Source organism: Phyllosticta capitalensis (assembly GCF_038381095.1).
Source record: "Phyllosticta capitalensis strain CBS 128856 chromosome Unknown BKA78scaffold_9, whole genome shotgun sequence".
NCBI lineage: Eukaryota > Fungi > Ascomycota > Dothideomycetes > Botryosphaeriales > Phyllostictaceae > Phyllosticta > Phyllosticta capitalensis.
Genome location: NW_027117447.1, coordinates 126,416 through 148,362, shown reverse-complemented (window position 1 = coordinate 148,362; position 21,947 = coordinate 126,416). Strand labels below are relative to the sequence as shown.

The following is a 21,947-nucleotide window of genomic DNA, read 5'->3' as shown; positions in this document are numbered from 1 at the left end:
TTCTTTGCTTTTGCTGGCTTCTGAGTTACGTACTGTCGCTTGTATCTGCGCAGGTCCCAGTGAGTCTTGCTTTGTCGAACTCAGCGGCCCAAGATGCAGTAACGACTTACCTATCCCAGCTGAAGATACCGTTAGCGCTTGCTCAAATCAAGAGGAATCAAATCAAACGTACTATCGATCTCGAATCACAAACGCCTTGCGCCCGAGAGGGTCGGGCTGGTTGGTACCATCGCCTCCCGATCCTTCATCTTGAGATTTCTCTCCCTTTGTGTCTTCTCCAGATGCAGCTGAATCCTGCATCTTTTGATCCACGTCGAGAAACTTGTCGATTGCTGCACATGAGCAATCAGCTGAGGTGGAGATGTGCGAGACGAAGGCTCTTACCGCCTGCCATGTCTTTGCCAAATTCTTTCTGGAGCTTCTCGATCACATCTGGTCGCACCTCCTGGCCAACCTGGGTTTTGAATTGCGAAGCATCGAATGCTCCATGGGGTGCACCAGTTGACCTCTGGTGTGAAAGTATGGAGAGCTCATCTGGGTCAGTGATGCCAGCCATTCTTGCAAAGTTCGGGCAGAGACTGTAGGTAGGCTCTGCGATATGAGCAGAGTGAAGGACGGTGCGCTCAAGTTATGTGAAGCAATTGAACTATCGGTCGGTTGGTTTGGTTGACTGGTCTGTGCCTCCCGTCGTTAGGCACTCATCTGCGGTGCAAACGCCTGCGGTACTTGGCCCCCACGGATCTTTCCAGCTTGTCAAGCAGTTGCTACGTGGTCAGGTCAGCGTGCACACTTTGCAGGGATCAGCTCTAGCAGGATATGCAGTCTTCCGAGTAGGCACGAATCACAGTCCTGACTTCCTCGTCGACGCTGCGGGCTCCAGTACGCCTTCCGCTCCGGCTGCGGCTGCGATGGCACCACCAACCAAAGCTTCATCTTCCACCTGCACCTCTCTCAACCATCCATTGACCACAAAGCTCGTCCGCACGACTGTCTTGCCTGGCAGCTGCCTGCTAGCTGCCTGCTGGTGGAACATGGCTGCCTATTATGCATCAGCCTCGTCGGCCTAGACTGAGCGACCATCTCGTCGGCCGTGTGCAGAGTTCCCGTCGCTGCAACAGTTCAGTCATACCGCCTTCCAAACTGATCCCGATCGTCGTCATTCTCGGAGACATTGCAATAACTAAGTCAGGTTGCAATTCTCCCCAAGCCTCGCATCAAGACATTTGACGACCCCACGCGATCGACGAAGACCAGAAATGTCCCGCGACTTTGAGGGCCTCAAGGTCATTTGGCCTCCAGATGGGTCCCGACCACCCAGGCATGAGCATGAGTACGTGGTTCACTTCAATTTAACGGCCATGCGATTGAAGGGTCCATGTGAGCCTGAAGTTGACCTTTCTGTCTAGCATTGTTTTCGTGCATGGCCTTCACCATGGCGCAGTAACTGATTGGGAGGATGAGAAAGGGATATGCTGGCTTGCAGAGCATTTAGCTCTTGACATAGGGACTGCACGCATCTTGGCTTTCGGATACAACCAGAGAGCTCTGAACATTCAATCGGACGGCTGTTTTGGCGGCGGCCATTTCCTCCAGCAAGGAGTAGACTTGGGTCTTGCTTTGATGACAGCAAGACGACAGGAAAAGGTTTGCCTCTCAAGCGGGTGGCTCCGTATTTGATTGAAACGGGGTGATCTGACCCATTTTTGCGAAGGTCAAGGTACCATTGACGTTTGTTGGACACGGCACCGGGGGCATCGTTGTCAAAACCGTAAGTCCTATCACGAATTCTGCCAATATGGCATCCTTTGACTCTATGTGCTCATGATTTCATAGACCCTTTGTCACTCTTATTCGAATCAAGACCAGTTCGGTTACATTTTGGGGAAAACAAGGCATGTTGTTTTCCTGGACACTCCACAAAAATCCTTGAGCTGGGACGCATGGAAAATCGTCTCGCGAGGAGCTCCAAGTGCAGCGAGCAAAGGCAGTTGGAAGCTGTGGTCAACAGCCATTGAAAGCACCAACAGAGCTTTTGAAGAAATTGGCCATCTCTTCAACGTCACTTCGGCACACTCGAAGTCCAAAAGTGCCCTGGACGTGAGTAAATTTGCAAAAGTTGTCGCGATAGCTAACCCGAACTTAGATTGATACAAAACAAACATTTATTACCAATTTGCCTCATGAGAGGGTACTCGCCCTTGAGAAAATGGGCGATCTTACCTCGTTGAGTCTTTCAAAAGGGAGCGATGACTACGTGAAGCTAGTCAAGAGCATACTATCCGGAAAATCATTTGTCGTCAAAGGTGCAAAGGAGACACAGCGAATTCGAGACTGGCTGGGTCGCCGGCCGGACAGCATAAACTCTGGCGATCACCAGAAGAATCTCAACAAACATCACTCCGGCACGGGCCATTGGCTTCTTGAGGATCCAAAGTTTCGAGAGTGGGCCAATCCAGAGAGTTCGTCGATGACACAGTAAGCGTCCCTGAAGCCTCCTCGTGCATCTCATGCTGACGGTTCTTCCCACACATCAGCACGAGTCCAACATCAAGTCCCATTCTCTGGCTCGTTGGCCCCGAAGGCTCTGGAAAGTCTGTCCTGTGCTCAATTACCCGCAAACGTCTTCGAGAAAGTGTCCAAAGACCAGCGACTCCATATCTCATGTTGTCTTTTGACAAACCTCGTTCAGAGTACCAACTCATGACGCAGCTGGCGTTGCAGCTCCTGGATCATGTCATCGAGCAGCAGGGAGGAGTTGACGCAGAAACGTTGATGGGCCTATCAGCTGAGCTTGACAACGAAAAAAGACTATCCAAAGTCCAGGATCTTGTGAGGGTCCTCGTTTCACAGTGCTCGGTTGTTTTCGTCTTCGTTGATGGGCTCGACCAGGTTGCCGTTGCCAACGATACTCAACTCAGCAACGAATCCAGCGATAAATGTGCAAGGCTAAAGCAGCATCTTCATTCTACTATCAGTTTTCTCGCTGCTTTAGCCAAAGACACAGAAGGACCCCCGGTGCGCCTGTGGTGCAGTTCAAGAAAGACTGACGATGTCAGCCATTGGATGAGAGATGCAGGGGCTGTGAACGTGCCCGCTGATGAGAAGTTGATCGCAGTCGATGTTGCACATTTTTGGAATTACGCATTCTCCCAAAAGCTCGATCGAGCCGAAAAGGCAGCACATCAGCTTGATCCGGCAAAATTCCCACCCAAAACGATCGGAAGCAATTTTCTTCTGGCCTCCGTGTTGACAAAATCTTTGGAAGGATCGTCGGAGGGCAGCGAGTCCAAACTTTTGGCTTCGAAGAATACACGAGAGATCTACGAACAACGTCTTTCCGAGATACAGATTACCGACAGCCGGAGTAGTTTGCCGCTTGCGTAAGTCAAATAGTCTTTAGCTCCTCCAAATGCCTGCAAGGTATAAACGACTGACTCCGATATTCCAGACAAGTGGTTTCTCTTGTGGCGTTTGCGAAGCGGCCTCTGAGGGTGAACGAAGTATCTGAAGCGCTTGCAGTCCTTCAAAAAGCGTTTTCGCCGGCAGCATCACCAGAGTTCTTCTGTACTGATATCACGTCGCATGCCATTTTACCTGTGGACGGGTATGAGATGGAGCGCCAATGCGCGCCATTTCTTCAATTCTGCCCGTCCACAGACGGAGTCCAGGATGGCTGGCTAAGGATATCACATGTGTCTGTCTTTGAGTTCCTATCCAGCCGCTCAGCAGCATTCAACAATGCAGAAAAAGGACGGTACATCGGACCAAATACCATTTCACAGGCCTGCCTGAAATATCTATCGCAAAACAAGTACGAGAAAATGACAAAGGGAGATCACAGCCGCATTCGGAATCAGCACGACTCCGGCAAAGGAGACATTGTGCAGGATCATGGATTCTTCTTGTACGCTGCAAAATACTGGCACATGCACTTTGACGAGTCAGACTGGGCTCCATTGGACATTGCGAAGAAGTTTCTTTGCTCTTCTCAGTTCATGACGGTCATTCGCATCCAAAGCCGCTTCCTTGATCGACACTTTGTCAAAAATCTCGAGGATGATGACGAAAAGGCATCTCAATTACCCCTGGCAAATGTACCTGCAACTATTGCAGCACACCCAGACTTCCAGGGACTCGTCGACGATTACAAGTCTTTCATCGGCGACTGGAGCAGTTTTCTCCGGCTTGAAATTTCTGGATCCAGTGCGTGCCAAGATATTGCGCATTGCTTTTGGGGTGCGCTGGGTAAAGACAGCTTTCTCTTGAAGCAAGGCTCAGCAATCGAACGCAACAGGAGCTTCTTACTGGGAACGGGATCCTCTGATGCGATCGATGATCACAGGGAGCCGTCCGGTGTCTTCTGCGAAAAAACAAGTGACGATGGCAGTCGCGTGTCAGTTTGGTACCAGCCACATCAAAGGTATAGTCTGAGATCACCCCCCCCCCCCCCCCCCCCCCCCCCGCGGGATGGGACAGCACTGACAACGCAATGAGCGCAGAAAACAAAGCAACGAGCTGACATCAGAAAAATTACAACTTGTCCGCAAGTCCTGGTTGATCGATGGTGTCCGACCTCCCTTTCGATATGGCAGCGAAGAGATCTTTACATTCGACCCGAAAGACGTGCAGTGGGACTCTTACGACTCATCCGGCTTTCAACAGTACATAATGGTCAAAGATTATCCGGAGAACCTCAATGACTCGAAGAGCGCTTCTAGCGCTCGTAAATATCCCATCATCCCCGTCATGGATCCCTCAGCACGAGTAGCTGCAATCGACGAAATCAACTACGGCTCAGGGGCTCGTGTTGGTAGTCAGCTGTTCTTTCGAGGAAAAGGAGGCACGTGGTCGGTATCTCAGCCTGCTGATGAGGAGGACGCTGCCTACTGGGAAAATGTCACAGTCAACGGCCAGTGGATCGTTCGATCCCGTCGAAAGCAGATCGCCTTGGAGGTCGGGAGGAAGAGTCAAGTTGCGGCACAAATCAGTACGGGACCTCTAACGGGACCTCCGGCGCCGCCTTTACCAGAGCCAAGAATTGCGGACGACTCTGGCAGCGACAGCACGTCTGAAAAGGAGGAAATACTCCAATGTGACTCTCAATCTGCCAGTGGGGACGACTCAGAATCTGAGACGCAGCCCGAAACAGACAACGAAAGCTCAAGCTCTGGTTCGGACAGCGTACCTGATAGGGAGGGCCAAATCTCATCAGCCGAAGAGATCCATGCTGACTCGACCTCGTACGACTCTGACAGAAGCTCTCGAGTGGACCCCTGGTCATCGGCAGGAGAGGAAGACAGCTCTGAGAGTGAAGACGATCGAAGCAGCATGAACTCAGACGCCAAGTACCCATCTAAGCGCAAGACATCTAGGTTCAGTCTGAATACAAAGACGACACAAAAGCTGGAGCCCGACCCATCTTCTGCCGAAAGCTCCGAAAGCTCTGAAAGCTCCGATGCCGATGATGAAAGCTCTGACACAGAATCTGACAGCGAGACGGAATCCAAGCCGAAGCGGGATCCCCTTTCCAATGGAGCACTGCACCGTCTCTTCGGAAGTCATTACTGTGACTTGTGCAGCACTGACATTGGTTCTTCGCCCAACGCGGCCGATGCTAAGACGTGCACTTTCTACCAGTGTATCCCTTGCCGCGCTGGAAATTGCTTTGACATTTGCAGTTCTTGTTTCGACAAGGGGGCTTGGTGTAAAGACAAAACGCATCTTCTCTCCAAGGCCACATTGATACACCGCAAGCGACAAGTTGTTTGGGAAGACGGTTTGTCGTCAGAAACTGCACTTCCGCTGGTCAAGATAGTTGCCGAGAGCAGGGTCGATCCGGAACTGGAAAGGGCCTCCTCGAAGATAATCTCGTTCCGCTACACTCATCGACATGAAAGCATGCTGCACGACTCTCAGCCAATCCTCCACCCGTCTCTTCCTCTGCTGATATATCCCCTGGATGGACGTCAGCTGCTGTTCGGGAATCTGAAAGAAAACACATACTTTCGATACGATGTTCCTTTCCAACCGTCCGAAATTGCGGAGACTAGTGGCAACACTTGCATCCCCGTCTGCATCAACTTACGGTTCTCATCCTGTGGAAAGTTTCTTCGCCTGGTGCGCTTCACGGCAAGAGATGACTCGGCACTGATGGGGCCCATCAGGCTGCATGTGCTGGTTTTTACGATTTCGTTGTCGTTGAAAGACGCATGTTCAGTAAGGCCCGCTATACTCTCTTGTTCCCAAGGCATCGATCTGGGGGCGTGGCCTAGGCTTCTTCCACACTTGCCGTACAGTGTGACCTGGGCGAACTCGGACGTCTACGTTTCCACTGTGCAAGACTTTCTTCGTGTCTTCCGCTTCTCTCTCGGAAATCCCAGAGCAGAATTGTCTCAAAATGCCTTCGAATGCAAGAGCGACAATATTCAGGTCCGCAAGCTTGCAGAAGACATCCCAATGCCTCGCTCAGCTCGATCGAGATCCGTCAAGTTTTTCCCGTCAACGGCGAACGCATCCGCTAAAGTCATTCTCGGCTGCTTGAGGAGTGATCGCCCTCAACCTCCGATTGTGGTGTATCTCAACTCCGATAATGCATCAGATTGGGTTACAGTTGACCCAGGCAGACTTGGAGCCGCCGCCAAGGCCCCGAATTCAAGTACACACCATGACTTCCTCAAAGAGGAGCCCTACTTTGACGACGATTATAATCTGGTAACAGGAGAGTCCGATCGGGACGCTGTGTTTACCTTGGAGCCATTCATGTGCAAGCCGCTCCGTGATAAACTGGAGACCGGATTCAAACGGATTGGCAAATACTGCCCTTCATGTTTCGACCTCGGACTGAATCTGGCGTGCCTCAGCCATTACCGCAAGTTCCGGAACTTCGTTTTTGTTCCTGGCGTGACCGAGGATTTGAAATACAAGTTGGACTGGAGAGTAAGAGTCTCGACCTTGACAGAAGCACTCCAAGCCGGTTGCCAGTTCTGCTGCTACGTTGCGTGCCGCCTATTCGCTTCGGGAAGCATCATGCACATAAGCCAATCACTTGGCAGAAACGGACCGCGCTGCTGCGCCAAGGGCTCTGTGACGGAGGACGTGAAGGCAGTGCAAGACGTCATTGGGAGCTTCAAGAACATGGAATGGAAAGTCGATCCCGAAGAGCGTCTGCTGCACTTTGCCTGCAAGCCGCTCGACCAAGATCCGGAAACCCGAACATTCAGTAAATTCTCAATCAGCATGCCGAGTGTGACTGTAGGGAAGCCGGATGGTTTTTCAATCTTTGCGCCCGCCATGGTGACTATCAAGGGTGTCGATAAGTTTGACCAACAGCAAATGATTACGTCGTTCTTCCATTCGCCGGAGTTCATTAGGACGATGCCAGAATGTGTTTTGGAGTTGTATTCCCTCCCAGGTAAGAGAGTTCATGCGGTGAATACACCTTTGCGAAATGCTTACATGTTGCGTCAAGGTGATGCAGCACACGACTGGATAGGTAATAGACCCATGACGACTTCTATAGGAGGTGATGAGAATCTGAAAGTTGTTCGCGGCTGGCTCGACGAATGCCAGTCAAACCACGCCTTTTGCCGACGGAATGACCACGCGGAGACACCATTACCCACGCGGCTGATTAAAATTGTTGATGGCGAAGCTGCGCAGCTGGTAGAGACTCAGGGGCAGACCGGCCGTTACGTTGCACTGAGCTACTGCTGGGGACAAGAACCAGGCAACAACAGCATGACGACGACTGATAACGTGCATCTCCGACTTCAGCCGCGAAGTTTGCCAAGAAAAGATCTTCCTGGAGCCATCAGAGACGCTCTGACTGTCACGGAACAACTTGGTGTTGAGTACATCTGGGTTGACGCACTATGCATCATTCAAGACGACGTCAAAGACAAGGACCGGGAACTCGGTAACATGAGCCAGTACTACAGGAGCTCTTTCCTGACCATCGCTGCCAGCACTCCGCGTTGCAGTACAGGCTTCATAGGGACGATGGGCAGATGCCAGAAACATCCTGATTCCCCACTACCCAAGGACTTGGTTCCCTTCAACGTCTTCTGCATATCGCGAGACAAAGATGAGGGCAAGTCAGGGGAGCTGTTTGTGAGAGAAGAGAATCCCTACCAGCTCTCCGAGGAGTACATCAACAAGCGTGCTTGGACACTTCAAGAAGGCTTCTTGGCTCCTCGATATCTCCTGTTTGGCAGTCGCGTGATTTGGTTCTGTCAACAGATGACTCATAGCGATGGCGGTCTTGAAGACTGGTCTTTTGATGAGACGGAGCTGGAGCAAACTCGTCGCGAATTCCAGATTGAACTCAGCAAGATCAAGAAGGATGACGCGCGAGAGGAGTCATCTTCGGCGAAAGCCCCTCACAGCGTCAACCAAGGCATCTACAATCTGTGGCATCGGGTCGTCGGCAGCTATTCGCGCCGGGGTCTTACGTATCCCGAAGACAAGCTTCCAGCCATATCGGCTATGGCTACAGAATTCGCTGAGCTAACCGGAGACGAGTATCTCGCCGGGCTGTGGCGATCGAATCTGCCGTGGGATCTATTATGGTCGACGCCGAATGCTGCGACGCATCGTGCGGAAACCTGGCGAGCGCCAACTTGGTCTTGGGCATCCGTGGAAGACACTGTGCTCTACGACAAACAGCCACCGAAAGATGCGACCCTGCTTGCTGAGGTTGTGTCGGCGGAGTCCGTACCGAGAACGACCGCGGTCCCGTTTGGTCAGGTAGAGCGAGCGAGACTCGAGATCAAGGCCCCAGTCATCTTCCAGGATCTGTCCGAGAGCGACGATCGCGACGAGGCTTCCAAAACCTGGCTCCGAGGCTTTGGAATGCAGGGAGGAAAGAACGAGAGGGAAATGCTGCTCGAGGCACTCAAGCAACGTTCGCGGAAGATGTATGACGACAAGGAGAAGGTCGATTTGCCAGACAAAATTGCCGCCGCAATTCTCTTCGGAAGGCGCGACGGGCTGACTTTTGATGAGGAGGGTGAGGCCGATGCCACGGCGAAGGACGAATCTTGGACGGTTTGGGGTCTCCTCCTGAAGCCGGTTCCGGGAGACGCTGGCGAGCAAGTCTTTGAACGTATCCTTGCGTTTGCGCCATTGCATGTCAACTTTGTGGGAGGCCGTTCGGTCTACGACCTCAAAACAATTATTCACATTGTTTGAGTCCGTTCAAGCCCTGACGAGGTATGAAAATTCGTCCGAAGTTCCCCAAGCGCCGCAATGGTGTCGACAGGGGGCCGGACGAAGAGGTTGTGTCCCAACGCGACGGCTGGGACCCATGTGGCCTCGGCGCAGGGTCAAGCGGAGGGTACAGTGAAGTTGGCTTCGAGTTTTGTAGATTAGAGAATCGAACGCTCGTTGTTGCTGATTCTCCGAGAAGTTTGAATATGCGAATGATCCCACTGAGCTGCCTTCAGGACGTGGACACTGCACGCCACCAAGAGTCTTTCGTCATCCGGATTTCTAATAGAGACAATGAGCACTGCTGGCCGCTGCTGGTGACACATGAATCGGCAGACGGAAATCCAAAGACGGAACCAGAAAATCAGTAGCCCTTGGAGGACGCTGTGTAAGCATGGAATCTATTTCATCGTTCTTCGTTCTACACGATTAGACTGTACACATGTTAGCTCGTGCGGACTGCAGTTGTGAAAAAGGTATCAAATACCCTCCTGACGCCCTGGCTGGTTATGAGCAAAGCGAACCGTGGAATACATACAATGACGAACAGAACCGACCTTTGCAAAAGATCTCCATCCCTCCAGCATACTTAAAGCCGCATCCTGCCATCCTCCACACCGCCCATCAAAAACCCCCATCACCTCACCTCCGCAGCTCATCAATCTCCAGTCCCTCCCAACAGTCAAGACTATGCCAAACCCAAGCCCCTCCTCACATTGTCCCTGACAATCTTCTCATACTTGTCGCGGCTCTCCCTCCACATGCGGGCGGCGTCGACGTTGGCGGGGCTCTCGTCGTTGGGCTCGGCCAGCATGCTCATGACCGAGATCAGGATCTTCTCGACGCTCTGGATCGGGCTCCACCGCTCCGACGCGTGCTCGTAGTGGTTGGGGTCGTCGCCCGGCGGGTGTAGGATCGAGATGCAGACGGTGCCGTTGGGGTAGACTGTTGGGCGTGACATGTGCGCGTTAGCTCTGTGCTTTACTTCTTCTTGCTTTCTTTGCTGCCGCTGCTCCACACGTCACGTCTCCAGATTTCGCCCGCTGAGAGCGCGCGCTCGTGTACGAACCGTTCGGATGCCACATGTCGCACAGAAACTTCATCGTCGGCGGCGCCAGCGGGTAGTCTTTTGGGAACCGCAGCTCGGCGGGGAAGACGCCGCCCTCGAACGGCGTGCCCTCGGGCCCTTGGATCAGCGCCTCCCACACAAACATGTCGTCTTCCATCACCGGCCCCGCCGTGATGCCCTCGGGCGGGTCCGACGTCAGCGACTTGTATTCGTGGAAGAGCCGCTTCGATGCCACCGACGTCGCCATAATGGTGGTGGTGTTGTTGGGTTGTCGCGTGAGCGTTGCGGGGTGGAGGTGCTGGTGTGGAGGTGCGTTTGGCGGGGAAGAAGTGCCGTCGATGTAGTTGGAAGGGTTTGCGCGCGCGGAGTGGAGGTTGTAGAGTGCAGGGTGAGGATCGCGGTGTTGATGTCAAGACGTCGTCGCTAGCGGGACCGGGGGCGGAGGTCTCGGAGGTGAGCGGCGGAAGCGGGCACATCCGTAGCTTATACCTTAATCCACCGTCTTCTGTCAGAATCACTTGAAAGACGCAAAACAATCACGCACATCAAATGAAGAAGGCGAATCTGGGAGTATCTCGAATTCTTTGTGCTTTTATCGTGTCCATTGAGCCAACATCCGTACAAAGCCCATGCATATCAACCCCCGGATATCCATACATCACTCCTAGCTCCAATCCCAAGATTCTGTACACTGGACCGGGTTGCAAAGGCCCATCGCAATCCTCGACCGTCCTGACGCTCATTTCTTGCTCTTTTGCTTCTTGCTGCCGCTCTTGCGCTTGCCAATCGCAACCTTCTCCCGGATGACCTTTCCACGCGCCGACGCCCTCCGCCACGCCTCCCATCTGTCGTTCTTGACAAACTTGTGCACCTTGACGCCTGCTCTCTCCGGCGCGCGACCAATCTGCCAGTTGGCCTCTCTGTACATGTAGCCGGGCCTGATCTTCAAGTCTCCGACCGGCACACGGCCCGACCTGTCCCTCTTCCTCGGCGTCTCCCGCACGACGCTCTCCTCGCCAGGCTTCTTGCTGACCGTCAGATCCGTCTCCACGTTCTCCGCGGCAAACGTGTCGACGTCGGGCCGTCTCGGGACGGCAATCAGATTCAGTCGGCGCGGACGCGGCTTGTTGGGTGGTCTCGGGAGCACGTCGTTGCGCTTGAAGACGACGCCAATGTACTTGCGCTTCGGGTGCAGCAGCGGGTCGCGGTAGTACTTGACGTACCCAGACACGCCCGCGTGGATCGTGTGGTCGCGGCCCATGTATGCGTTTTCGCCAGGGAACCAGAGCGTGCCGCGCTGCTTGTAGATGATGTTTCCGGGGACGACGTATTGCTCTGGATGCCCACAGAGGCCGAGAATCAGTAATTGATGGCGCGACAGGCGGTGTAAGGACGATGGTGGCTAGAAAGGAACAACGAGCACTGCGTCGCCAGCGAGCAGCAGCACCACAGGAAGCCAGGGAGCCGCAACGAACATACCGCCAGTCTTCTTCGCGCCTAGGCGCTTGCCAGGGCCATTCTTGGGTCCGTTGGCTCTTCCTTGACTTGCGTGCGAGGCGTAACGGACGGTTGTGGTGGATGGAGTGACGGAGGCGGCGATCGAGGCGCGAAGAACGTCGAGGACGTTATATGAAGCTGGACTTGTGGCGCAAGAAGCCTTAGCCACGCTCACGGCGGCCCGGATGGGCGCCTTCGTTCGTAATGACAGCATTGGTGCCGCGCGGTTCGTCGTCGTGTTGTTGAAGCTGCGCTGGAAACTTTGGATCGCCCTGCGGCGGAAAGTCTTGGCATCAATCAGGCACGTGATGTCGATGGTCTCCGGGTATGTTTTCTTTTGTCGCACGATTGGGAAGAGATATGAGTTTGGATTTTGTCAGAAGCATTTCAGTGCCGGTCAAGATGAACACTGGCCTGGTTTTGTCTATTCATCTCAATTTTTGCCCAGTTGGTCATGACGTCGGCGCCATCGACTGCCTCCACGCCCTCGCAAGACCAATTCTGGAAAAACGTCGAAAGTGAAGGAAACACTTGATAAACATCTTGATTATGCAATTTTGAACCAACATCGAGCCTCAAAAAGCACCATTTGCAGATCGTAAAAACGTTTTGCATCTCACCTACCCCTGAATCCGCGTCCCCATTCAAAGACAGCCAAGTGTTTGCTTTCCATCACGGGCAACACATCCTCCCAAAGCCGTCAAACTCGCCTTCCAGCCTCCAATCGCTTCACAAGATTCTGCGTCTAACCCAACCTGGTCAGCAAAAAGCCAAACGCCTTAAACACAGGCATCTTGTAGAAATCCCACTCCCATCTGCTCTCGATACAAGAGCCTTGCGTCAAATACTCGCAGTCAAACCTCAATAGTCATATGACATCAAGACACTGCCGTACCTCCCCGTCCGCTTTCAGCCCGTGGAAGCCAGTGGCTGGCTGATTGGCGCGCAGTGTGCGTGTGTGCGATTCTCCAGACCCGAGGCGGCAAGGCGCCAACTGTCTTCGCAGGTAAGCAGCGATGGGGGCGACTGCTATGGAGACGGCACCTATTAGCCCCCTCACCTCTTGCCAACACATCTCCAGGCTGTCCAGGGGGTGATGCGCGAAGGCAACGAGACGGACGGCAGGCACATCGGGCAGTCTCCCCCGCCGACGTGTTCGACAGGCGTCGGGGACCAACACGCTTGCTGCCTATGCGCGCCAGCAGCGGACTTCAGCGCCGCAAGTTGTGGCGTTTTAAGTGCAATGGAAGGAATCGCTGTCGCTGTGCTGTGCGACGCAAACGCACGGTCCGAGGTATCCACGGAGCAAGCAACCGAGCAAGCAAGATACACGTTAGGTAAGTAGGTGGAAGGAAGCAAAGTAAAGCAAGCGGGTGGGCAAGCAACCGAGCAAGCAAGCAAGCACTCGACAAGCGGGACGCCCGGGCAGCCAGTCGGCGCGACCCGATCCCTCTCCTCTCTCGTCCTTCTCTCGCCTCTCTTCTCGTCCATTCCATTCGATGGATGGAGCGAGCGCGGCCAGCCCCGCAACGGAAGGAAGCGGTCGTGGTGCGGCGCGGCGACCCCGCAGCCAGCTCTCCTTCGAATGGTTGGGCGTGCGACAGAGCACACTGCTGGCCTACGGCGCGAACGCTGCGGCAGGAGGACGCGAGGTGGTGGAACAAGTGGTTGGAGGGATTGGAATCACGTGGAGGGACGCTAGATTCGGTAGCTCAGGCGTTCTTGTCTGACAAAGGAGGTGATGGAAGATGGGAGGATGGTATTGAGGATGTGGAAGTGAAAGAGGGAGTGGCTTGAGATGAAGAGATAGAGATCAAAGAAGTGGAGCACGTGAGGAAACTTGACAAAGAAACACTTGATTAATTCGCTTTGCGAAAGAAAAACTTACCCATGCCTGCAGTAAGCGGCGACTCTACCTCTACTTAAAATTAGAAACGCATCTACTGCTTCTTGGAGGCCAGCTCCCGTTGCCTAACGACTTCGTCCTTGAGAAGGCGCTTGAGAATCTTGCCCGACGGGTTGCGCGGAATGGCGTCGGTGAAGCTAATGACGGCACCGCCCACCTTGTAGCTGGCGAGGTGTTGCAGGAGGAAGGCCTTGATGTCCTCGGGTGTAAGAGACGAGCCCTGCGAGCGAATGACCTTGATGTAGACGCGCTCGTTCATGGCGTCGGCGTCCGCCACCCCGAAGACGGCGCAGTCTGGAATCTCGGCGTGTTGCAAAAGCACCGCTTCGATCTCGACCGGCGCCACTTGCCACCCCTTGACCTTGATCAGGTCCTTGACCCGGTCCGTCAGGTACACCATGCCGTCGCGGATCATGCCGACGTCTCCTGTCCGCAGCCAGGTCGAGTCGCTGGGAAGGAAGGCCTCTTGCGTCGCCGTGGGATTCTTGAAGTAACCCGTCATGGATGCGGGACTGCGAACCACGATTTCTCCAGTCGCATTGTCGTCTCCAGAGACGACGTCGCGGAGCTCGTCGTCCACAATCTTTACCTCGATGTGGGGAAGGGGCTTACCAACAGCACCAGAATAGTCACTGTCAGGATACTTGAAGCCAGTGATTTGGCCCGCCTCGGTCATGCCCCAGCACTGAATGAGGCGGCCACCCGGAGCCAGCAGGTGGCTAGCTTCTTCCTGAACCGTCTTTGCCAAAGCGGCACCGGCACAGGTGACCTGGTGCAGCGTCTTGAGCATGGCTTTCTTGTTTTCGGGCATGGCCAGCCAGCCCAGGATCATGGGTGGCGCGGCAATCGACTCAGTGATGTTGAATTGGTTCAGAAGTGCGAGATACGTGTCAGGCAGGTATCGGCGCATGATGAATGTAGGAATACCTTGGTGGAGCGGGGCGAGGATGCCAATGGGGCAAGCAAAGGCGTGGAAGAGCGGAAGGGAAATGAGACGACTAACTTGGTACGGCTTCTCCTGCACGTCCTTTTGCATCGTGCTCTCATGGACAAAGTTTGAGTGGGTGCGAATCGCGAGCTTGGGCCTGCCCGTCGTTCCAGACGTGGTAAAGTAGCCCGCCGGTGTAGACTTGGCCTGCTCCTCAGTTTGGAAAGTAACCCAGTGAGACTCACCGTGGACCAGCAGCTCGTCGAAAGACCGGCACACGTCACTGTCGACTGCGGACTGGCCGAGTACGAAGACGGTCAAGGCAGGCAGGTCACAAGACTTTGCCGCCTCGACAACAGCAGGAACGAGCTCGGGATTGGTGATGATGAAGCGAGGTCTGGCGGTGTGAAACTGATGCGTCAGTTCATCGACCTTGTAAGCAGGATTGGATCCAGCGTAGATACCACCTGCTCCAACGACGCCGAGGGCCATAGGGGGATACATGATCTGAGACATACGTTAGCACTGATTGGGATACTTTATACGCTAGGGGTGAGTGAGAGAGGAGGTTGTCTCTTCGACCTCGGTTGGCGTTCTATAGACCTCTGCAGATCGGCCGGTTGCACTTGCAGACCTAGGCACGATTCGATGCAGGAGTCCGATAGAGTCTGCTCTGATTCCACATTGGATGTGTGTAGCCAGTCAGAAACCGGGTCGTCAAGGTGTCAGTGGCTGATGTGGTGCACCGCGTCTGCGTCGCATACTCGGACTTCAACGGCAGTGCATACTCACAGCCACTGACTTGTGGGATTGCTGTTGGTTGAAGGTGAAGGGGAAATTGGGGGCAGGGGAGAACTTACACTATTGGTCGCATGAATGCAGACAGTGTCGCCCTGCTTCAAGCCAAAAGCTTTGAGTCCTGCAACAATCTTGCGGACAAGGACACGAGCCTGGTTGATCGAGAGTGACCGCGAAGGATCTTCTGCGTCGATCAGAACAGGGGTGTCCTCATCTCCGTTGGCGCTGCCGGCAGCACCAAACACGTAGGTAAGAAGATCCAGCTTCGAGAGAGCGGCAAGATCGGTGGTCTGACGGTAAGATTGGGCGGACATTTTTGCTTTGGTGTAGAGCTTGAAGGAGGGGACTTGGATGTTGTTGTTGGAATGAAGGAGTGTTTGCTTGTAATCTGGAGTGGGAAGTGTGCAGTTCGCCGAGATACTTAAACATTCTACAGGACCAGATCATTGTTCAAAAATCACCTATTTTTGGTGAGCGGGCAGCGAAGGGTGAAAAGCCTTGTCCACGGCTTTGCAAAAGACAATCTCGTCGACTTCTGCCAACAACGTCCGAACAAAGAGATCTTCATCTTACCCTTTGTATCGCCCGTCTTTTACCCAAGAAATCAGGCCGTTGCGCACAATCCAGGTCCTTCATCAACAAAGAAACCTCTTTGATGTTTGCTGCATTTTCCCAGGATAATCTGATTGTTAGTAGACAATGCAAGCACTGAACAGCCTAGCCCCCGGATATCGTCGTTACGGTTACTTGCGTCCAAATCGCAAGGAGCCAGGGGAAGGTGGAAGTGGTGACGCGTGCTGACCGTGGCTTCCGTGACTCGAGATCCAGGTTCACGTTCCAGGCGCACTTGCTTCAAGAGTCCGGCCTCGAGCACGTCTATTTCAGGACACTCTTCACGAGTGCGGCTCGTTCCATGAAGATGCGCCTCCACAGCACAGTCTCTCCTCGTGTGCCGGTCGGTGTTGCACCTTGTAGCCTATTAGCTCAAGCCATGCTCTGCACGACTGTCAGCTACTTGATCTTTTTCTTTTTGGGATAGGAATTCCAAGCTATAAATCCCACTGGAATTCCCCCACGGTCCCGACAGACCAACCTCGATGTCGTTGGCGTTGCTCAATCGCGTGTGAGGTACCGACACCCAGATCTTGTTGACTTCGATCTTGCTTGACATACCAAACCATGCAGGAAGACCACATCTCTGCTGTTGCAAAAGGTTAGTAGAATGGAGACGTGGCAAGTCTAAGCGACTTACCAACGGTGGAACGCAGAAACTTGTTTTCAACCACTCGACTCACAGAGCTTGGAGTCTCCCGGCCGCGGTACGGTAGATCTGCAAACATCTGGTGCGGCAGCAAGCGAAACCCGGAGCCCGGTTTTCCCAAGTGCAGCCTACCTTAAAGTCACACCTCCCACCCTTAAGGAAGTATCGGAGACCTCTGGATCCCAAACCCCAATCGAAAAAAAGGCGTCGGACCGCCGTGCCGATTTCATGAAAGGAATCCATGACAAGGAAAGGGATCCTGCAAGGACAACAGACGAGGCTCCTTCTTCAGATGAAGAGACTGAGTCTGTTGTAGCCGCACAGGACCCCAACCGGAGAGCCGCTGCCGAAACTTTTGAAGAGGACGAGACCAGCGGGCTGCCACCTCGACTGAATACTGGAGTTCGTGCCTGGATTCGATGGAAGTTCTTTTCGACTTACCGCAGGATCTTTACCGTCGTCTTTGTGCTGAACGTGGCCATCGGCACCTGGAGATTGGTTTCGACAGGATTCAAGATCAATAGTCATGGAACGGGTTTTCAAATGACGGATGATATGGCGACTGCGGCATCAGCAAATCTCTTTGTCGCAGTTCTCTCCAGGAACGAACACGTTATCAACGCCATGTTTGCGATCTTTACGTCGGTCCCAACGTCAAAGGCGCTCTGGCTCCGTCGCATCTGCGCCATGATATACTCCTATGGCGGCATTCACAGCGGATGCGCTGTAGCTGCAACCTTTTGGTTTGGGATGTACACTGCCCTCATCCTATACGAGCACTTTCATGGATGCCAAAGGTCTCCGGCTTTGAGCATTCTGGCTTCGGTCATCCTCGGGACGCTGTTCCTCATCCTCGCCGGAGCGCATCCAAGAGTTCGATCGGCATTCCACGACCACTTCGAGTGGACTCATCGATTTGGAGGCTGGACGCTGATTGCGCTTCTGTGGGCCCTCGTCTTCGTTGGAGCAATTCCGAAAAACAGCAAAATGCGTGGGCGCTTCGGGGCAAATCTGGCTCGCACACCTTCCTTTTACCTGGTGGTCCTCACAACTCTTTTGGTGGCTTACCCTTGGATGCGCCTCAAGCGCCACGAAATCGAAAGCGAGCCCCTCTCAGACAAAGCCATTCGGTTGGAATTCAAAAACGGCGATCTCGGCCTTTGCTCATGCGTCCGACTGTCAGATAATCCGGTCAAGGAGACGCACTCGTTCGCCGCCATTCCGAAGACTGGAAGACAATTAGGCTTCTCGTGCATCGTTTCCAACGCTGGAGATTGGACTCGGCGGCTCATCGACAGCCCGCCGCGACACATGTGGACCCGAGGTGGACCAGTCAACGGCATGGCCAAGGTTGCTAGGCTCTTCAATCCCGTTGTGTTTGTTGCAACAGGCGCTGGGATAGGTCCGGTACTCTCCTTCGTCGTGGGGAAACCCGGCCATCCCGTTCGCATCCTTTGGTCGACGCGCAATCCGGACAAGACGTATGGCAACGAGATAAGCTCCGCAGTACGACAGGCCGATCCGCGGGCGGTTATACTCGACACCGACGTCTCTGGACGACAGAACCTGGTGGTCCAAGGGTACAACCTCTTCAGAGAAGCGCAAGCAGAGGCAATCTGTGTCGTGTCAAACCCCCGCCTCACCAATGAGGTGGTCTTTGAGATGGAGTCTCGAGGCATTCCAGCATTTGGTCCGATTTGGGATTCGTGAATTGTTTGATGCGACTTTCCTTTTCTCCGCAGGGCGGCGACACTGACGGCCTCTTTCGACAAAGTATCGCTAAACGAGTACAATTAGATAATGGGAGCGGGAATCTCCTCACCTGACGGCTTGGTTTGCGGATGGTTTGTTTTGGTTTGTGTTGGATGGAGGCAAGTTTTCCTGCCTCGTCTTTCGGCAGGATATTTGCTTCCTTTGCGACTTTTTGCTTTGCGAGATTAAGCAGCGCTTGACGGCAGACAATTGGCAATCAACCACCACGTGGATACACTTGGACGGATGATGAGCGCCATTCGTGAACACGGCCTTAGATTTCGGCGACGGCAGGCGAAGTAGTACACTGTCGAGATGATCCCTGAGCATATTTAGAAGCTGTATTACTTAGCCAAAACAAACCAGTATCTTAAAACGAGCTCTCGATTTGCCATTCACCAACAGCAAAGGATATGGATGATGCTTTCGTCAGAGCCAGACACCGACTTTGCGACGCTGATAGTGCGGCCATTGATATTGCGTCTGTTTGGTGTCGGTGTCGAGAGCGAACCTAGATATTAGCTCGGCCGGGTCGGGTCGCGGCTACGCGCATGTGTAGCCGTCAGGGAACTGGGATAACGTTTTCGCTCGATGGTTATGCCCTCAGCGCGTAAGAGAGTGGGCTTTGAATGACGGCATTTGCGGTTGGTCCAAGTCAACATGAAGTCTGGCAGGATTTGAAAATCGCATGGAACTTGAGACAGCCGAGCGAGTCCTCGTGTCCGCCATGCCCGCGAGGCGCAAGCCACGCTGCCCTCTTCTGCTCTCTCCGGAATCGCGTGTTGCCATCACGAAGGGTTTCCCGCTTGGCGCCATCTGCTGTGCTTCCGGGCAAGATTTTTGGAGGAACACACTGATGCGGTCATGGCCAGCCGACGCAAAGGAGCGCCGCCACAGTTTCGCATTGTCCTTGCTGGCAACGCTGGCAATGTTGGCAGGTTGAGCACATAAAAAGCCTCTGGACAGCAAACATGCGCAAGAGGTGAGATTTGCAATCCGTCTTGCTGCAAGTCGGGTGTTGTGCCGATGGCTGGAACTTGAGGCTAGAATGGCACGGTGGTGACAATTCGGCTGCTGACGAGCCCTTCATTCCGCATGCGGTCGATTCTGGGCGTGCCAGAGTTGATGCCACGAGGTCGCGCTGTCGGGTGAAGTTGCGAGGCGGCGAGGCAAGCCCATCAGCCTTATGAATCGTACAGAGAAAGGTGCGGTGGAGAGGTGGAGGCTGGCGGTGGAGCTGGACGCGTCGTTGGTGGTGACCCGGTGGAACGGGTCGCTAACACGTCCCGCGCTTCTGCCCGCCAAAGATTCCAAATTCTCGTCAAAGTCCCTCTTCATCTTGCCATTCGTCACCTGCGCCATCATCGTGTTCCGTTTCAGGCCCCTTTGTCACCCAGTCTGCGGTTATTTGTCAATTTCACTCGCTCCTCCATGCCTTGTCTGTGTCATTGGTCCAAATCCACCGCCATTGGTCCTGGAATAGCCCTCGCGTCTGTCTGATTATTTTCAACACCTGTCTTTGACCTTGTCAAATACCGCATCGGGAATTCCGAGCGGGCGGTGCGAGCCTCGACGCCCTGGTCCAATCTAAATTCCCTGCAGCTATCAAGCTCTCTATTCTCTTCCATGTGCATTGCCTTATTTTGGTTGCCTGCGGAAATTTTCTTCTCGTCGTGCGTCGTGCGTCATTGCAGCTTGCGCCAATTGCCACCATACAAATTATAAGAGCAGCCAAGCTCTACAGTCCCTTTCTCCTTCACGCTTTCCTTTCGGTTTCTTCCGCCATGGGTTCCTCTAGAGACATTCGAAATGCTTCTCGGTCATCGTCGTCAGTCACAAGACCACATCCATATTTGCCCTCGACACACGCCTCATCAATTGCATCCTGGAGCTCTTCGGTCCCGCGTCGCTCGAACCAAGTCCATGCTCATCCACATCACCTGTTCGCCACCGATCCCGCTGTACAAGCATATCTCCAGCTCAAGTTGGCCATGATGAAGAGGACTACAACAGGACAATAAACATATCACGGAGGAATCAAGTCAAAATTCGCAGTCCTCGGAATTACCATGAGGATTCCAGGACCAGTTCAAAATCAGTAACCCATTTCGATAAGTCCACAAAGACAAATCAATTCTACCTATCAAGGCCAATGTCGCAACGAGAGGCGCTCAACCCGACGATGTCTCAGGAGACTTGCGGAAAAGCCGAGCCTGAGGCCTATGGAACTTCTTCACGCGAGATGCCTCAGGTCTTTGTCTCGACCATCAGCCAAGTCTCACTATAAGTGTCCGGCCACCGCAACCAGGACACATTTTGGCTTGAGATCCTACAAGACCATCCTTAAAGAGCATTTTGGAACACGTACGGATAAGCCGGGCCAACTAAGACTCTATTGCCTATTCCCTATGAGCCTGCGGGGGTCTCTCCAGAGGCACTTCTCCTCCACATCACCTACCTTTCACTCCTGTGTTCAATCAACAATTACCAGCTCTACACAGCTTTCATACACGCATCAGCACTTGTATGACTCTTCTCCACCATAATCATTTTTAGGCGTCAGAGTTTGAAAGTTGGCTGTCTATACTTTGCATCCCTCCTTCCCCGGCGGAAGAGAGCTTCAACATTTTTCTTTCTGTGGCGAATGTGGGCTTTATGTAATGGACTGCCATTGATTCAATCAAGCTCTTGTTCGCTCCCTGCCAGTCTGATCTTAGGGCGCGCAAGAGTTCCCTACTCGAGCCAAAGCTTGACTGCCCCTAATTCATTTCCAATTCATCTGTACGGGCGAGTTCTTCGCATCTAGCTCCAGGCCTCGAACTCACTGGCAACCTTCACCACTGCGCGTTTTGTAAGGAGCGAGCTACCAGATCACATCCTCGGCTTCGTGCGCCTGTAGCTCGACCTGCACGCGCAGCATTCTTCCCCATCTGCCGACCATCAAAGCTTACTGGATCCGGACTAGTCAGTCTACCGCCGCAAGAGGCGCCCTTCCGCCCGGCAAGGGCGACGGCACGTGGAACGAACGGAGAATTACTCCTCGAACGACAACATCGTCATCGCGGCCGCCAATACGTTGGCAAATCAATAGTCTAGCTTCTGATGCCAGCGAGCGCTCGTTGTACAATCCATATTTCACTCATCGGTCGAGATCAGTCTGCCCTCCTGCTACTTCTCTTTGTCAATCCGTTGGCCAGCTCATTCATGTTGCGGATCAGCCTGGTCGAGCGGCGCCAAATCTCCCTGGGTTCGCCCCTTCATTCGCACCTCTGCACCCACCGCCCCCGGACTGTCGGGTCGCTGAATGCACGGAACAAGGGAGAAGGCACGCGTTGCTTCAATCGGCACTCGGGTCATTTGGGATGCGAGGATGCTTCCTCCACCGACGCGGACCAGCTCGTTGTCGATCGTCGCGTTGCGAGTTTCCCGGAGAGGGTGCTTCTGCACGTGGGTCGAAGTGCGTGGACTGGCCAAGAAATGCTCTACAAACCCTCCAGAGCTGTAGCAACCTTTTCATGTCCTCAAAACT

General features: G+C 53.7%; 8 protein-coding genes across 8 annotated transcripts; 3 read left to right on the top strand and 5 right to left on the bottom strand.

The window, feature by feature from the left end:
* Positions 1-24: 24 nt before the first annotated feature.
* On the bottom strand, positions 25-682 carry BKA78DRAFT_182171 (uncharacterized protein). Its single transcript, XM_066883434.1, has 3 exons — positions 385-682; positions 173-332; positions 25-119 (listed from the first exon to the last, which is right to left on the bottom strand). Exons 1-3 carry the CDS (start codon positions 554-556, stop codon positions 107-109), a joined length of 345 nt encoding a protein of 114 aa, XP_066740908.1. The 5' UTR covers positions 557-682; the 3' UTR covers positions 25-106.
* Positions 683-1,164: 482 nt separating this feature from the next.
* BKA78DRAFT_182058 (uncharacterized protein) lies at positions 1,165-1,951 on the top strand. Its single transcript, XM_066883431.1, has 3 exons — positions 1,165-1,330; positions 1,407-1,768; positions 1,834-1,951. Exons 1-2 carry the CDS (start codon positions 1,257-1,259, stop codon positions 1,675-1,677), a joined length of 345 nt encoding a protein of 114 aa, XP_066740907.1. The 5' UTR covers positions 1,165-1,256; the 3' UTR covers positions 1,678-1,768; positions 1,834-1,951.
* On the bottom strand, positions 1,709-2,166 carry BKA78DRAFT_321243 (uncharacterized protein). The gene is made up of 2 exons (XM_066889007.1): positions 1,834-2,166; positions 1,709-1,768 (listed from the first exon to the last, which is right to left on the bottom strand). The coding sequence occupies exon 1, from the start codon at positions 2,160-2,162 to the stop codon at positions 1,872-1,874; it is 291 nt and encodes a 96-aa protein (XP_066740906.1). The 5' UTR covers positions 2,163-2,166; the 3' UTR covers positions 1,709-1,768; positions 1,834-1,871.
* Positions 2,167-7,503: 5,337 nt separating this feature from the next.
* On the top strand, positions 7,504-8,535 carry BKA78DRAFT_255479 (heterokaryon incompatibility protein-domain-containing protein; the record flags this gene model as incomplete). The annotated part of the gene is made up of 1 exon (XM_066884999.1): positions 7,504-8,535. A coding segment is annotated over one exon (1,032 nt), but the record flags the coding sequence as incomplete, so codon positions are not given.
* A 1,179-nt stretch (positions 8,536-9,714) lies between these two features.
* On the bottom strand, positions 9,715-10,685 carry BKA78DRAFT_182032 (ubiquitin-conjugating enzyme/RWD-like protein). Its single transcript, XM_066883430.1, has 2 exons — positions 10,277-10,685; positions 9,715-10,152 (listed from the first exon to the last, which is right to left on the bottom strand). Exons 1-2 carry the CDS (start codon positions 10,521-10,523, stop codon positions 9,896-9,898), a joined length of 504 nt encoding a protein of 167 aa, XP_066740904.1. The 5' UTR covers positions 10,524-10,685; the 3' UTR covers positions 9,715-9,895.
* A 108-nt stretch (positions 10,686-10,793) lies between these two features.
* BKA78DRAFT_321221 (mitochondrial 54S ribosomal protein bL27m) lies at positions 10,794-12,107 on the bottom strand. Its single transcript, XM_066889006.1, has 2 exons — positions 11,756-12,107; positions 10,794-11,611 (listed from the first exon to the last, which is right to left on the bottom strand). Exons 1-2 carry the CDS (start codon positions 11,985-11,987, stop codon positions 11,016-11,018), a joined length of 828 nt encoding a protein of 275 aa, XP_066740903.1. The 5' UTR covers positions 11,988-12,107; the 3' UTR covers positions 10,794-11,015.
* Positions 12,108-13,713: 1,606 nt separating this feature from the next.
* On the bottom strand, positions 13,714-15,719 carry BKA78DRAFT_255400 (uncharacterized protein; the record flags this gene model as incomplete). Its single annotated transcript, XM_066884993.1, has 2 exons — positions 13,714-15,114; positions 15,468-15,719. 2 exons carry the CDS (start codon positions 15,717-15,719, stop codon positions 13,714-13,716), a joined length of 1,653 nt encoding a protein of 550 aa, XP_066740902.1.
* Positions 15,720-16,584: 865 nt separating this feature from the next.
* BKA78DRAFT_374168 (uncharacterized protein) lies at positions 16,585-18,376 on the top strand (the record flags this gene model as incomplete). The annotated part of the gene is made up of 2 exons (XM_066892784.1): positions 16,585-16,618; positions 16,983-18,376. The coding sequence occupies 2 exons, from the start codon at positions 16,585-16,587 to the stop codon at positions 18,374-18,376; spliced, it is 1,428 nt and encodes a 475-aa protein (XP_066740901.1).
* Positions 18,377-21,947: the final 3,571 nt, after the last annotated feature.